The 17820-nt window shown below is 44.3% G+C and overlaps 1 protein-coding gene across 1 annotated transcript in view; it reads right to left on the bottom strand.

Annotated features, from left to right (window-relative positions):
* acap3b (ArfGAP with coiled-coil, ankyrin repeat and PH domains 3b) overlaps positions 1-17820 on the bottom strand; it is a 302002-nt gene that overhangs the window by 67709 nt on the left and 216473 nt on the right. The window contains exons 6-8 of the mRNA XM_060852259.1: positions 13232-13415; positions 3261-3305; positions 2349-2444 (exon numbers count right to left, since the gene is read on the bottom strand). Coding sequence (XP_060708242.1) covers positions 2349-2444; positions 3261-3305; positions 13232-13415 — 325 coding nt within the window. The remainder of the gene's footprint in view (positions 1-2348; positions 2445-3260; positions 3306-13231; positions 13416-17820) is intronic.

The raw sequence follows: 17820 nt of genomic DNA, 5'->3' as shown, positions 1-17820 counted from the left end.
ACAAGGTTCGCCATGGGAGACTGTAGTGGACAGCAAAGAGGGTTACCTCAGATTACAATAGGATCTTGACTAGATGGGCTAATGGGCTGAGAAGTGGCAGATGGAGTTTAATTCAGATAAATGCGAGGTGCTGCATTTTGGGAAAACAAATCTTAGTAGGACTTATACACTTAATGGTAAGGTCCTAGGGACTAATGTTGAACAAAGAGACCTTGAAGTGCAGGTTCATAGCTCCTTGAAAGTGGAGTTGCAGGTAGGTACGATAGTGAAGGCGGCGTTTGATATGCTTTCCTTTATTGGTCAAAGTATTGAGTACAGGAGTTGGGAGGTCATGTTGCAGCTGTGCAGGACATTGGTTAGGCCACTGTTGGAATATTGCGTGCAATTCTGGTCTACCTCCTAACGGAAAAATGTTGTGAAACTTGAAAGGGTTCAGAAAAGATTTACGAGGATGTTGCCAAGGTTGGAGGATTTGAGCTATAGGGAAAGGCTGAACAGGCTGGCGCTGTTTTCCCTGGAGCATTGGAGGCTGAGGAGTAGAAGTTTACGAAATTATGAGAGGATGGATAGGATAAATAGGCAAAATCTTTTCCCTGGGGTCGGGGAGTCCAGAACTAGAGGGCATAGGTTTAGGGTGAGAGGGGAAAGAGACCTAAGGGGCAACTTTTTTTACGCAGAGGGTGGTATATGTATGGAATGAGCTGCCAGAGGAAGTGGTGGAAGTGGTACAATTGTAACATTTAAGAGGCATTTGTGTGGGTATATGAATAGGAAGGGGTTTGGAGGGATACGGGCCGGGTGCTGGCAGGTGAGACTAGATTGGGTTGGGATATCTGGTCGGCACGGACGGGTTGGACCAAAGGGTCTGTTTCCATGCTGTACATCTCTATGACTCTGTGATTCTAAGTGGTATTGGATGCTAGATCAGCTATTAACTTTAAATCGGAGAGAGATACATCATTGTTAAGCAAAGAGATATGGGCAAAAGATGGGTGTATGGAGTTTGGCCACAGATCAGCCATGATACCATTGATTGTTGGAACAGGCTCGAGGGGCTGAATGGTCTACTCCTGTATCCGTATTCCTATGTGTTGTAATAATTTGATATGCAATGAATCGAGAGCAAGTGGAAGTTATACATCTATGTGCAAATGGTGTTCACATTTATGCTAGAAATGTCATCTTCTTTTGTTCTCTTTCCCAATTTGTCCTCTTTGACTCCTCCAGTTTTTGCAACTCCCCCCGAGGTACAGCTCCCCCCCCCCCCCAAGGTATGGCTCCCCCCCGCCCTCCGAGGTACAGCTCCTCCGCCCCCTCGAGGTACAGCTCCCCTTCCCCCCAAGGTACAGCTCCCCCCCTCCCCCCAAGGTCCAGCTCCCCCCTCCCTGAGGTACAGCTCTCCATCCACCCCCCACTCCCCTGAGGTACAGCTCCCACCACCCCCCTTGGGGTACACCTCCCTCCCTGAGGTACAACTCCCCCTGAGGTGACTGCCTGCTATGACTCAGCTTGTGCCACTTTTGCCTCGGGCCAGAAGATTGAGGGTTCAAGTCCCAAACTGGAGAACTGAGCATTTGGCTGAGATTCCAAGGCAATACTGAGGGATTGCTACACTATTGGAGCAATCTACACCTTTCATCTGAGATTTTACATTGAGGTCCTATTTGTCCCCTCACATAGTTGTGAAAAAGGAAGCCAATGCTCCCTAGTAATCTAGGTCAGACCAGTTGTTCGCTATCACATTGTTGTCTGTGGGAGCTCTAGGCTCTCTTGTTTCTCCACCATTGATTTTATGGGTATTTCATCAAAGCATTGTGGATGGGGTTGCTGTACAAGTCACTCTCTTTCCTTTCACTCTACCTCATGCAAATGGTTATATTCTTATGGAAGCCCAGATGGACATTGGTGGACTATTTAACCACTTGGGATCAGCCTAGTCCCACCCTCAGCTGCCATTTACTTCTGTGGATGTTGAAGTAGGACACATAGAAGACAGAATCAGTAACAAAATCTTGATGGACTTTCATCCCTTGCATTTTCTCGAGACATCGTGCTATTTGAGAGGGACAAAACCGCTGAGTCTGTGTGGTTCAGTACCACAATGGGCAATGCATTTATTCATTAAGTTACTGAAGGGACGTCTTTAATAATTAAAACAGGCTCCAGTTATTAACTTTCAGTTCATGATTTCATCCACTTTCACACAGGAACCTAGAAATAATGTCAACAGATAAATCATCTTCTGTTAAACCCTTCTCCATGTTTCTCATTAACAACCTGTGACTTTCAATGGCCTCAAACTTATTAACTTTATCGGGAAAGCACGATGACATTGCACGGTCTCTCACCTCTGTGGCCAGTTTTTTCATGTAGGGATCCAGCTCCTTAAGCAAATCATATCCTTGCTGGAAGAAGGTGTACTGAGCATGCATGAACGACAGCATCTGCAGCACAGAATGACACACCATCAAACAGGTTTCAATATGCAAGGATTTCCCTGAAATTGATCAAGTTTGTCAAAACCGCAATATTCATTTCACAGAATTCTTCTGAATCTTGCCAGAGACACTTTTTTTGAAAGGTTGGTACAAAGATACAAGTCACTGTTTTGAGTTTTGGTCTTACAGTTAAGGCGGACCAACCTTATCCCCAGTGAGTGCCATTCCTCCACCTACTTATCACAATCCCCCACCTAGCCTGAGTGTAGAATGCCCATGCATCCATCAGAGAGTATGACTGATGGATATTACACAGTATCTGATTATTGAGTGCATGATTGCTGGGGCTGTGTGTTTGCAGAGTGAGTGTTACTATCTAGTGTTGCAGTCTTGCAGTATTAGTTAATTCCCAGTGTTGCAATTTTACTGTGTGAGGGTTGGAGAGTTACAATGTAAGTTTATAGTATTGGGAGCTCATATCCAGTGTTGGAATCCTTACATGCAGTAGAGGTCCACAAACTGTATTAAAACCACGATCTTACTTTCTGTTTTGAGTTTTGGTCTTACAGTTAAGACTGACCAGCTTCTATCCTCAACATTCAGTGCTTTATGAAAGATTTATTAAAACATGCTGAGGTGAATCCCATTTACAAAGTAAGTGGGACAACATTTGAAATGTGGGAAATCCAATTGTCTGAGGTAGTGACATATTGATCTTTTGTTGAAGATCCTGTAACATTTAACTGAAAGGTTAAGGAGCATTGTCTACTTGTAAAGGCAGAAAATAAGCAATGGAAATAAGCAAAATAAACAAAGTCTTACCGCATCTAATATTTCAAACTTCTTCTTTGCCTGCAGAACATTAATCTAAGAAAGACAAGATCACAGGTTTATTAACAGAGAGAGAGAGAGAGAGAGAGAGAGAGAGTCAGCTCTTAGACAGTAGTTGCTGCTATGGTGTTTTATGGATGGTTGATATCATGATTTTAAAATTCCCTATTTTATTGAGAGCTGTTGTTAATATTTCCTGTTTTACAGATGTGTGTGTTAATACCGTTTTACTATTAGCTGGTATTTCGAGCTCCCAACATTACCGAAGGCTCTGGCTGTTTGATTGATCGTTGCTGCACAACTTATGTTAAACATGTCAGCAGCGCCACACTGTCTAGACAATGCAGCCAAGGAGGCATCCAGGCTGAACCCTTTGTTACTGTGGAGAACTGAAGATTGACTACATTATACACCAAACAAAGGGGGAAGAACATAGGAAACTGGAAGGCTGTGTAGATAGCGAGTGATGCTTGTTTTATATTCAATGTAAGGCACTTCAGAGAAAAAATGTAGTCTATATTTTAAATTAATAATTCATTTTCATCCACAGTCTGACCTGATAGAATAAGTGAGAGAATCAAACTGGTCAAAACTGTATCGAAACATGGTTCATTAAGGTTTTGAAGTGTATTAAATGAGTGCTGTCTGCAAAGGACAAAGCTTTATTTATTACTTATGCAAGGGAAGGGTCAGGGTAGCTTCCCTGTACCTTCTCCACATACACAGCAGCAACAAAGTGAAGTGGTCACACATTGCCACAGTGCCTTTATAAACCAACAGGAATTCTGACAAACACTATGGTGCCTGCTTCAACAGAAGCAGCCCTGTAGGGATCCTTCAAAACAGGAAAATCTTTTAATTAATGTAGCAGCTTATTTCTTGTTTCATGTTTCCACCTCCCCCACATTTGTCAAGAGGTAATTCCAGCAAGTCAGCTAACTGCTGAGAGATAACGGGGCTGAATTACAGGGAGCTGAGTAAGGGGACTACAAAACCAAAAACCACCAAGTGTGCTAATACACTTGGTGAGTCGCAGACAACGTCTCATTCACAACAGCATCAGGTCAGTCACAGACAGAAATCACCAGCAGTGGGGAGCAGTGATTCTGTAATCTGATGTGTTTGGCAGTTCAAGTTAACATCTAGGTGTTTTTCTAATCATCCTGTTCAGCAATGCCATGACACACCTCTGGAGCAGAGGAGATGGGACATTAATGCGGGTTGCGTGGCCCAGAGGTAGGGTCAGTACTACAAGTGAGCAGCACAATGGATCACTGGTTAGCACTGCTGCCTCACAGCGCTGGGACCTGGGTTCGATTCCATCCTTGGATGAGTATCTGTGCGAAGTTTGAATATTTTCCCTGGTTTTGTGTGGACTTCTGCCCATTGTCCAAAGATTTGCAGGTTAGGTGGATTGGCCATGCTAAATTGCCCATCATGTTCAGGGATGTGTGGGTTAGGTGGATTGGCCATGCTAAATTGCCCATAGTGTTCAGGGATGTGGGGGTTAGGTGGATTAGCTGTGGGAAGTGTAGGGTTACAGGGAGATGGGCGGGAAACTCTTTGGATGGTTGGTGTGAACTTGATGGGCCGAATGGCCTGCTTCCAGACAGTAGTCATTCTATGAAGTGCTCAATTCTTTCTAAAAAAAACTTCCCCAATCAGTTTTATTTAACTTATTGTTCCTAATCAACCTATTCAGAGATGATTTGGAGATGCCGGTGTTGGACTGGGGTTTACAAAGTTAAAAATAACCCACAGTCCAGGTTATAGTCCCCTCCAGTCCAGGAACTCCCCACATACATTTGAGACACCACCCACGCCCTCCACTTCCTCCAAGACTTCCGTTTCCCTGGCCACCAACGCCTCATCTTCACCATGAATGTCCAATCCCTCTACACCTCCATCTGCCATGACCAGGGCCTCCAAGCCCTCTGTTTCTTCCTCTCCCGATGTCCCCAACAGTACCCTTCCACCGACACTCTCATTCGTTTGGCCGAACTGGTCCTCACCCTTAACAATTTCTTCTTCGAATCCTCCCACTTCCTCCAGACCAAAGGGGTAGCCATGGGCACCCGTATAGGCCCCAGCTATGCCTGTCTCTTTGTTGGCTACGCAGAACAGGCGATCTTCCGTAATTACACCGGCACCACTCCCCACCTCTTCCTCCGCTACATTGATGACTGCATTGTCACCACCTCGTACTCCCGCGAGGAGGTTGAGCAATTCATCAACTTCACCAACACATTCTACCCTGACCTTAAATTTACCTGGACCATCCCTGACACCTCCCTCCCCTTCCTGGACCTCTCCATCTCCATTAATGATGACCGACTTGACACCGACATTTTTTACAAACCCACCAACTCCCACAGCTACCTGGATTACATCTCTTCCCACCCTACCTCCTGCAAAAATGCCATCCCGTATTCCCAATTCCTCCGCCTCCACCGCTCTGGTCCCAGGAGGACCAGTTCCACCACAGAACACACCAGATGGCCTCCTTCTTTAGAGACCGCAATTTTCCTTCCCACATGGTTAAAGATGCCGTCCAACGCATCTCATCCACATCCCACACCTCCGCCCTCAGACCCCACCCCTCCAACAGTAACAAGGACAGAACGCCCCTGGTGCTCACCTTCCACCCCACCAAACTTCGTATAAACCAAATCATCCGCCGACATTTCCGCCACCTCCAAACAGACTCCACCACCAGGGATATATTTCCCTCCCCACCCCTTTCCGCTTTCCGCCTTCCGCAAAGACCGTTCCCTCTGTGACTACCTGGTCAGGTCCATGACCCCTATAACCCACCCTCCTGTCTGGCACTTTCCCCTGCCACTGCAGGAATTGCAAAACCTGTGCCCACACCTCCTCCCTCACCTCCATCCAAGGCCCTAAAGGAGCTTTCCACATCCATCAAAGTTTTCCCTGCACATCCACTAATATCATTTATTGCATCTGTTGCTCCCGATGCGGTCTCCTCTACATTGGGGAGACTGGACGCCTCCTAGCAGAGCACTTTAGGGAACATCTCTGAGACACCCGCACCAATCAACCACACCGCCCTGTGGCCCAACATTTCAACTCCCCATCCCACTCTGCCGAGGACATGGAGGTCCTGGGCCTCCTTCACCACCGCTCCCTCACCACCAGACGCCTGAAGGAAGAACGCCTCATCTTCCTCCTCGGAACACTTCAACCCCAAGGCATCAATGCAGACTTCAACAATTTCCTCATTTCCTCTTCCCCTACCTCACCCTAGTTCCAAACTTCCAGCTCTACACTGTCCCCATGACTTGTCCGGACTTGTCCTTACTCACTATCTTCTTTTCCACCTATCCACTCCACCCTCCCCCCCGACCCATCACCTTCATCCCCTCCCCCACTCACCTATTGTACTCTATGCTACTTTCTCCCCACCCCCACCCTCCTCTGACTTATCTCTCCACGCTTCAGGGTCTCTGCCTGTATTCCTGATGAAGGAGTTTTGCCCGAAACATCGATTTTACTGCTCCTCGGATGCTGCCTGACCTGCTGTGCTCTTCCAGCACCACTGATCCAGAATATAGTCCAACAGGTTTAATTCGAAGCACTAGTTTTCAGAGCACCTGAAGGAGCAGCGCTCCAAAAGCTAGTGCTTCCAAATAAACCTGTTGGACTATAACCTGGTGTTGTGTGATTTTTTAAAATGTGTACACCCCGGTCCAACACCGGCATCTCCAAATCATCTCTGAACAGGTTGATTAGGAACAATAAGTTAAATAAAATTGATTGAGGGAAGTTTTTTTGTAGAATGAATTGAGCACTTCATAGAATGACTACTGTGTGGAAGCAGGCCATTCGGCCCATCAAATTCACACCAACCATCCAAAGAGTTTCCCACCCATCTCCCTGTAACTTTTTGTTCCGAGATATTATTGCACACCTCTGGAGCAGGTGAGACTTAAACCTAGGTCTCTCAGTCCAAGGGTAGGGACATTACCACTATACTACAGGAGGGACCCTCAATCTCACTTTGAACTGTAAAAGGCTAAGTGATTCCTGTATCCTTTCCACAAATTTGCGATCAGCCTCATATTTCCAGCTGGGAAGATATTTGTGGAGCATTGTACTGCCATCAAGTGGCGGACTCTTGAAACTGACCTCATACAGGAACTGAACAAATATCAACGGGCAATATCAACATCGCACTGAATCCACAGAATCAGATTATATGCATCAATCTGACACAGTGCCGGAGGAAGACTGTCAAAGACACGCAAGAACTCATTACCACAACAAGTCATTGAGGCTGATTTAGGGAACAGCTGCTTAAATACACGAAGGAAGAATGAGGCGATATATAAACACACATGGTTAAGAATGGCAAATTTTATTAGGAGTAAGGGAGAAGAAGGTTAGGGAAAAGTAGAGTGAGAAGGTGAGACATTGAAAGCCAAATATCCAGATCAAGGCTTACATAGGCAAAAGAGAATGAGAACAGACAGAAGGGAAAAGCCAATAAGTGATATGAATGGATCAGATTTGTTGTGTTTGGAAGCAAATATGCGATTCATTCATTCTCAAAATCAGAAAATTACAAGCACTAATTGGAATGTTGTAACTGTGAGGGAAATCTGACCTTGGTCAAAGTAACAATTTCCAGCTGTAACATTTTCATGGGAGATGGAGATAGAAAAGAGGATGGGATCGGTTTTTCTTATTTAAATCCACAGTTACACAGTTTTATTTTTGATGAGGGCATTCAGAGTCTGCCTGATCTATAATGGGGGACCTCTTAAGAATAAGATTATTGTTGACCAGTGAATAAACTAACAGGGTTAGATCTTTAAGCAATGAGAGAAACCTGGAGTGGGAAATGAGTTGAGTTTAAGGAGATATTATCTTCGTGGGGTTAGACTGGGATAATGTGGAAGTTTACATTTAGAAAAGTGAGGGGATTTTAGAATCAATCCAAGGCTGTTTACTTCTGCTATACATGGCACAGTCGAGAAAGGATGTACAATTAGGCTTGATCCTGGGTAATGAATCAAACTAAAGATACAACACTGGAAGATATTGATCATAATTTAAAGAAGTTCATGTCTAAAGTAACAGTAGTGAATATGTTGAACTTTAGCCCAGCCCAGTAGAAGGAAATCCAGCCCAGATGAACACTTGGGGGAAAAAAGGACAGATCAAAAAGTGAAATGAGAAATATTTTAATCAGTGATGGGTAAAGCCCAGTATTTCCATTCATCCTCAGAGCACAAGTTTCACACAGTGTAGCAACATCAGGTTTAAACAAAAGCTGGTCGGCTCATATAAGGGAATAGCCCAGAAATATCCAGAAAGGAAAATACAGGCAAGATGGGGCATGAAGGAAAACTGGCAATCAATAGAAAGGGAAATGCGAAGGAATTATAGGAAAAATAAGAACGATTGAAATGGAGGAGTGTCTTATTCCAAGCTGCTTCACAGGAACACCATCAAACCAAACCTGACTCCAAGAAACATAAGGTGATCCTCAGAAAGTTGGCTAAAGGCCTGGTCAAAGAGGTAGCTTAGGAAAGGAGAGGAGGTCAAGAGCTGGAGATGTTTAGAGAGGGAATTCCAGAGGTTGGGGTCCAATCACATGAAGTCGTGGGCACAAGTGGTGGAGTGATTAAAATGAGCGATGCATCAGGAAGCAGAATTACAGCCGTCTGGGAGATGGGTGCTTCTGTAGAGCTGGAGGAGATTACAGAGATGGGGGTGGGTGAAAGAAGCTATGCATAGGTTTGAAAATAAAGATAACAATTTCAAAACGTAAAGCACATATTATTCTTCCACAACCTGTCCACCACTCGGTTTACTGCAGGCTAGAATGGGTCTAGCCTGGAGCTTATCCATTTCTTTTGTTTAATTCATTCACAGAATGTCACTGGCTGGGTCAGCATTTAATGCCAAGATGGTAGGTAGAAGTCAACCACATTGCTATGGGTCTGGAGTCATATGAAGGCCAGACCAGGTAAGGATGGAAGATTCTTTATTGTCTTAAAAAAAGACATTAGTGAACCAGATGGGTTTTTCCAATAATTTGTGGCAATGGAATTTCTGGTCATGGATGTGGATGGATGGTCATCATTAGATTAGCGCTATAGAGATGTACAGCACAGAGACAGACACTTCGATCTAACTCATCCATGCCAACCAGATATCCCAACCCAATTTATTCCCACCTGCAAGCACCCAGCCCATATGCCTCCAAGATTCTTAATTCCAGATTTATATTCCTCCATCTACCATGGTGGGATTTGAACCTAGGTCCCCAGAACATTATGTGGATCTTTGGAACAACAGTCCAGCAATAATACACGAGGTCACTGCTTGCCTCTTGCTAAAATATCTCTCACATCTGATCTGCAGTTTGATGCAACTACTCCAGGTTCCCTCTAACTGGAAAGTATGAGGCTTCCACTGATTCCAAGGTGATGAAATTGACTACCTATAAGAAACATATCTCAGATTAATCCAATGCTGAAGTGAATCCCACTCACCTGAAATTCACACTGTGCACAAGATGGGAGCGACATGCTTCGCCAATGAGAAAGGGCACAGTCTGCACTTATTTAATGAACATTATCAGAAACAGGGTGCTCTCAAAATAAGTCTAACTAATCTTAAAGGTTGCATCATGGGAATTGAGATGGAAATTGGACTCCAACTAACTTATCATAAGTCCCATCCTTTTTACAACTGGCGCACACAACAAACAAACAGGTGTTCAGTCAGACATTTCACACATACGGTTAAAGATGTGAACTATCTGAATATTCAGCACTTGCTAATTCCAGTCAGACGGATATGGAATTATTCTCTGCTCTTCTAATCATTCTTGCAATCACCTTCAGGGAAAATAGAAAGCGTAAGATATTTGGCAAAAAATCCCATGGGAAATAAGGAGTTTTTAAAAAAAAAACTTAATGTTGCAAGTTGTTGTGATCCAGAATACACTGTTTGGAGGATGATGGAGGCAGATTAATTCACGGCTTTCGGGAAGAAAACTGGGTATAAATAATAAAAGAATAATATGCAGGGGTCTGAGGAAAGAAAAGGTTGGAACTAATTAGCACGGCTCTTTCAAAGAGCCAGCACCGACACAAGAGCCTCATTTTCCACTGTTCGATTGCATTAAATTAGAAAACACTCAACAGCAGGAAACTTTAAGCTTTTGAGAGATAGATGGGATGTTAGCTTTTATTTCTGTTCATTTTTAATAATCAGGATCAATCAAATATTTCTGACAGTCAATTCCTCTGACAGCGTCAGCCCTTATCATTAACAGGAAAAAAAATCAATCTGCTGAAATAACAGGAACACAAAAATATGCAGGTCGGCGGGGGGTGGGGGGGGAAATGTCAGAAGTAATAAGGATGAATCTTTGTTCCTTTCTTTTAAATTAAGGGCTCAGTTCTTCACTGACATGTTCAACATGGAAGTATCTCATTGGGATGATACATTGATGGCCTCATGGAAGATCAAGGACATGGGTATTTGCTGCCATCATGTGGTAATTCAATGTATAGCACAGCAATTAAGAATCCCCAACGTTTTCAGCGTCACCTCCCATTTTCATTGGTCTGATGTATTCTATCTGCCACCTTTACCACCAACACTTAAAAGCAGCAGTATATACCTTCCACAAGATGCACTGCAGCAATTCACCAAGGCTCCTCTGAATATATTTTCCAAATAACTGGCCTCAACCACCAAGAAAGAATAAGGGTAACAGATGCATGGAACACCACTGCCTGCAAGTCTCACGTCACCCTGATTTGGATTGCCATTTTGTGCACTGTCGCTGGATCAAAATCCTGGACCTTCCTCCCCAACACCACTGCAGGCAGTTCCCGGGTTGTGACAGGTTTCATTGCCAGTCCAGTTTGTACACAAATTGGAACACAATGCAGGACAATGTAAATGAACCATTCGTAAGTACAGGAAATGTTCATGTGTCAAATTACACCCCGAATGAGATCATGTTTGTAAGTGAGAGTGTTCACATGGATATCCATAAACTCCCTGTATTGGTGTCCCTACACTGTGTGGCTTCAAGATGGCCATCATCACCACTTCCTCCAGGGTATTTAGGGCTGAGCAATAATGGCTGACCTAGCCAGTGATGCCTATATCCCATGAATGAAGAAAGAAAATTCTCCAAACCTGACACTAATTCACATACTCTTCGCAGATGGAGAGCACTTTTTACCTAATAGCAAAGTCAAGGTTTAAGGAAGAGTAATGAATTGTAAGCTTCCCACTGCTTAATGTTGGCCTTGCTGCAATGAAATCACAACACCAGGCCTCCGATACATAGACTCGTATTCCAACAGCCAACATCACAGTAAGTCTAAGATTCCCACAACTGATTCTCAACAGATTTCTCATCAACTTTACAGAGGGTATCTTCATCAAAAATGTCTAATTCGGTAATTACATTCTGTTTATTTTGATGAATGGATTTCCAAATGATGTAGAAATATCCATCGCCAGATAACAGGATGTGTTTTTTCTAGATGCAGGAAGACCCACATGATGTCTTGGTCCCCTCACTCACTGGCAGCTGGACATTGTGCTGGAACAGCCACAGGAGGGCGCTGGTGGCTGCAGGAAGTGGGTGGTTGGTAATCTTAAATCAGTGCAGTTTCTGTTCGTGTCCAGTCAGGACAGAGAGCCAGTAAGGATTGTCCTGTTGGACCAGTGTCTTGATACTCAGCAGCCTTGATAAGGCCCATTACATCTGTTACTAGGCACTCCGTCATGCTGGCCGGTGTTTAAATCACAACATTGATTATATAACAATGAATTGTGTGAAACCCTGCTAACGGGTCCCTCAAAATCACATATTCACTCAGCATTTTCTATTCCAGTTCACACTATTCTTAATGGAATTTCTGCTCTACTGCCTTCGATCCTTCACAAGTTTCACAAACAAACAAAAACAAAAACCCAGAGCATTCAAATCATAGAATCATAAAATAGAATCCTTGCAGTGCGAAAACAGGCCATTCGGCCCAACTGGTCTACACCAACCCTCCGAAGAACATCCTGCCCAGAACCCTCCCTCTACCCTATATTTCCCATGGCTAACCCACCTACCCTGCACATCCCTGAACACTATGGGCATCACCGATCCACCTAAACTGCACATCTTTGGACTGTGGGAGGAAACCGGGGAACACGGCAGAAACCCACACAGACACGGGGAGAATGTGCAAACTCTACACTTTTCTATGGAGGACAATATTAGAAATCCTTGAAAGAAATGGCTGGAGACTACTCAGAAAGATTAGAGCAGTGATTTAATGAGGTGACTCATTTGTCATTATGAAACACCTCCATCCTATCTCTGCTGCAGCTGAGGTGTGTTTAGCTCCTGTTGTGTTAACTGCTTTAATGCACCTTATGGTAACCCATTACATCATTCATCCTGCAGACTGATCTTTCACTCACTTGCAACAAGCTGCTCTGCTGGAAATCACACTCCAAGTTTCATTGTTAGAGACTGGAGAGCTCTCTCCTGTGAGATCCTGCCTTTTGTCGGTTTTCCCCTCCCCTCACCTGAAGGTGCAGACTCCTGGTTCAACAGCCACTGGCTGCTATCTATCTCAATAATCCCAGTGTGCATACTGAATATCAGCAAGCTATTCAGCTGCAGGCACCATCACAGCCAGGCCTGATCTGGACAGATCCAGGTCAGAACTGGGCTGTGATCAGGCCTGGGACTGCCCAATTGCAAATGGCCCAGGGGCCACAGTCACAATCTCCTTGGCACCAATGCTCCTGGTAGGGTCCTGTTTACACTGGACAATACTGATGTAAATCTGAACTTCAAGATGGAGAGTCCACATGAAGATATTTTGCTTTTCCCTACACTGCTAACCTCGATGTGCTTCACAGCATCTCCCAAAGCCCTGGTATCTCATCTTGCTCCATACCTGAAGAACGTAGTCGAGTGCCAGGTGCCTGAAGCATTTCCTGGTCATGGTTAATGTCCCCGTAGCCTCCTCCACCTCATGTGTCTTGTTCCGCGTAGCCTGAGCATTTTTGATCAATGCCAGATCCATGTCCTCTCTGACCTTATCAAAATGCTTCTTTGTCTCCTTGAACTTCCGAACATCTCTGTAGTTGGGAAAGAAACACAAACGTAGATCACTTGGTTAAAAATCACACAACACCAGGTTATAGTCCAATAGGTTTAATTGGAAGCACTAGCTTTCAGAGCGCTGCTCCTTCATCAGGTGGTTGTGGAGTGCACAATTGTAAGGCACAGAATTTATAGCAAAAAGTTTACAGTGTGATGTAACTGAAATTACATATTCAAAAATACCTTGATTGTCTGTTGAGTTCTTTCATCTGTTTGAATATCATGATAGTTTCACTTCTTTCATGTGTAAATCACAAAACCTTTTTTTTTAAAAAGTTGCATTCTCAGGTTAGCTATAACAATTGATGTTAGCTAGACAATATGAAGGTGTTAGCCCTGTGAGTTCTCTGTCTATGCCATTATGTTTAGATTGGTTCAAATCTAAAAAGTGAGATAACAGAGTTTTACATGAATTCATGCAGTTTTTGAGCAAAGTACAACGCAACTCTGCAAGTACAAATTCACGCCACAAAATATATGTGTGCATGTGGGTGTGTGTGTCTGTGTGTGTCTGTCTGGGTTGGGGATTGTGAGTGTGAGAGAGAGTGTATATGTGTGTGTAGTGAGTGTAAGAGTGTTTTAAGTCTGTGAGGGGGGTGCATCAGTGAGAGTGAGTGAGTGTGTGTGTGTGTGTGTGTGAGAGTGTGAGTGTGTGTGTGTGTGTGTGTGTGTGTGTGCATGTCTCCAAATCATGTATATCACTTGATTGTGGAATGGGCTGAATGTAATGGGATAGGTTTAGTAACTCACACGAGAATATCTATTGCTGAAGAACCAAATTATAGCCCATTTGATAAACTGAATTGAACAACTTGTTATGGATGAAAGTGGATTGATATAGATATTGGGCTAGGAACAGGAATGGGCTTCAATATGATCCCACACAGGGGAAGCGATGGCCCAGGGATATTATTATGAGTGCTAATCCAGAGACCCAAGGAATATTCTGAGGATCCGGGTTCAAATCCTGCCAGAAGATGGTAGAATTTGAATTCAATACAAAAAAATCTGGAATAAGTATCATGTGATTGTCGATTGTTGGACAAACCCATCAGGTTCATTAATGCCATTTAAAGAAGGAAACTGCCATCTTTACCTGGTCTGGCCTGCACGTGAAAGCAGGCCACCACAATGTGGTTGATTCTTAACTGCCCCCTATGTATTTAGAGATGAGCAATAAATGCTGGCTGAGCCAACAACACACTCATCCTGAATGAATAAAAAAATACAGAGCTTATAGCATTTACTTAAAGACTAAATAGTTGGACAAGATGGAAGCTGGGGAGACTGGTAGCATTGGGTAATGGAATGCAGGAAAGGGGGATAGTTGAGGAAATAGACAGAGAGAAAACATTGTCTAGTGACTGAAATGGGAACATTCTGCTTGACAGTTATAGAGCCATAGAGTCATAGAGATGGAAACAAACCCTTCGGTCCAACTTGTACATGCCGACCAGATAGCCCAACCCAATCAAGTCCCATTTGCTAGCACTTGGCCCATATCCCTCTAAATCCTTCCTATTCATATACCATCCAGATGCCTTTGTACCAGCCCCCACCACTTTCTCTGGCAGCTCATTCCATACACGTACCACCTTACGTCCCTATATTGGTCCCTTCTCACCTTAAACCCATACCCTCTAGTTCTGGACTCCCCCACCGCAAGGGAAAGACCTTGTCCATTTATCCTATCCATGCCCCCGATTTTATAAACTTCAAAAGGTCACCCCTCAGCCTCCGACACACCAGGAAAAACTGCCCCAGCCTATTCAAACTCTCCCTATAGCTCAAATCCTCCAACTGTGGCAACATCCTTGTAAATCTTTTCTGAACCCTTTCAAGTTTCACAACATCCTTCCAATAGGAAGGAGACCAGAATTGCACACAAAAGTAGCCTAACCAACAACCTGTACAGCTACAACATGACCTCCCAACTCCTGTACTCAGTACTCTGACCAATAAAGGAAAGCATACTAAACGCCTTCTTCACTATCCTATCTACCTGTGACTCTACTTTCAAGGAGCTATGAATCTGCACTCCAAGGTCTCTTTGTTCAGCAACACTCCCTAGGACCTTACCATTAAGTGTATAAGTCCTGCTAAGATTTGCTTTCTCGAAATGCAGCAGCTTGCATTTATCTAAATTAAACTAGATGTGGATTGGTGCATTAAATGACTGTTAAAGATGGCATCCACTGGCAGGCAATAGTCAAATGGCAACAAATACAAGGTCATGACTTTCCACTGTGTAGGATCTGTGCCAGTAGTTGGCACACTGAGCATCTGGCACAAGCATCATTCATGGGCTCACTATAAATACGCAGTGTATTAAAGTCTATGCAAAACTCCCTCAACCTAAAAGCATCTGTGGTCCGAATGAAACCCTTTTACTGCTTAACAATGCACTGATTCTATCCGATTACACAATTAAATCTTTTCTAATCAGAGACTGGAAGGATAATGAGAATGAATCGGATGTACAGTTCTCTCAAAGGCCAGCCCTCACTTTCCTTTCCTTTGGTTCCCTGCCCTTGTTTAAGGAATCAAGTCGCCACTGTCTATTCTCATGACATTCATTTGTGGTTTTTGGCGACATGTCTACTCTGTGTGACCCCCCCCCCCCCCCACCCCACCACCACCACCAAGAGCCAGCTGTTGTCCACTAAATTCATGGGACTCCCTCTGCCTCCACATTACTGGAAGGAAATCCCTGAAATTACTTTCATTGAAGCCTTCCCAAATCTGGTCTAAATGAAACACTAAAATGCAATACATTATCATTAGACAGTGGCTCCACTAAACTGGGACCCCTGCTTCCCACTCAGATGGATTTAAAAGATCTCATGGCAGTATTCCGACTAAAAGCTAGTGAGTTCTCCCCAGTGTCACGGACAATATTTATCCCTCAATATATATTGCCAAAACCTATTTTATATTGCTCTTGAATTCTCTCCAGCACTGCAGGTTGTGGAAGGAGGTGAGTGCTGAATTCATCCCCGGTTAGAATAGGGACCAAGTTCCAGGCTGTCAGCACCGACCTGATAGACACCAGCAGTCCAGCCAACTGTGCAACCCACATCGCTGTGGGAACCTATGCTTTTCCAGGCATGTTGTAGCCTGGGGTCACGGACAGTGCTGATCTCTCCCACTCTTCCCAGCTAGAAGGAATTGCTGGTTAATACTCAATGAATGTACCCTCCCTGACTACTCCCTGGAGTAGTATTGAACGAGAGTTTCTAGCTATTAGGTAGGGCTGCTACCCACCACACCACAACACTGTGTATCCATTGAATAGCACCACCCACCTTTGTGGGAACTTGCTGTGCACAAATTGGCTCCTACATTCAAACAGTGACTAGATTTCAAAGATACTTCATGGATTGAATGTCCTGATATTGTGAAAGGTGCTATATAAATGTAAGTCGCTCTGTTATATTCACGACCTCCCCTTGTGTAACATTAAAGCTCATTAATGATGCAGGCTGCAATTTGTACAATGTTCCTTTTTACATTTCTCTCTGCATCTACTCATCTCAAAATAGTCTGCCTTTAATGAATGTAGCTGCATGGTGCATGTACCTGTTATCACCCCACTGTGAGCTCCTTAAACATCACTGGAAAAAAACAGCCAAGTGGAGTTCAGGATTATCAGATTGGCCCCAATACCTCGATAAATGGCAGAGTAGACACGATGAGTTGAATGGTCTACTTCTGAACATACAGCTTATGGTTTTAATGTAGACTGAGCCCAGTTTTGGGTCAGGGAGGGGTCAGTTGGATGAACCATCAAATCCACGAGCAACAAACACGGCAAGAACAAACAAGCAAATATCATATGATCCTCCCCTCCCTTGTCAACTTTCCGCAGGGACTGTTCCCTGTGGAACATCCTGGTCCATTCCTCCTTCACTCCCAGCATCCCTCGGCACCGTCCCCTACGAACCCCTGACCGTTTGCTTCCTCCCACCTTCCATCCAAGGTCCCAAACATACCTTCCAGGTGAAGTAGTGAGTTACCTGCAATTCACTCAAAGTAGTCTACTGTAATCGCTGTTCACAATGTGGTCTCCCCTACATTGGGGCGTGGACAGGGCGACGGCTTTGCAGAACATCTACATTTGGCCTCCAAAGAAAACCCTGAGTTTCCAGTTGCCTATCAGTGGAACACTGTTGCCTGTTCCCTGGCCAACATCTCTGTCTTGGGCTTACTGCAGTGCTTCAGTGAAGTCAGTGCAAGCTGGAAGGGCAACACCTCATTTTGCGCTTGGGAACCCTGCAACCTTCTGGACTTAATATCAACTTCAACAATTTTAGGGCCTGAGCACCTTTCCCCATGTTTTCCCCCGACCCCTCACACAACAGGTCTTGCCATTACATGAGG

This window comes from Hemiscyllium ocellatum, chromosome 37, assembly GCF_020745735.1.
Source record: "Hemiscyllium ocellatum isolate sHemOce1 chromosome 37, sHemOce1.pat.X.cur, whole genome shotgun sequence".
In the NCBI taxonomy this organism is placed as follows: Eukaryota; Metazoa; Chordata; class Chondrichthyes; order Orectolobiformes; family Hemiscylliidae; genus Hemiscyllium; species Hemiscyllium ocellatum.
The sequence above is the reverse complement of the archived record's forward strand: the minus strand, read 5'-3'. Positions and strand labels throughout refer to the sequence as shown.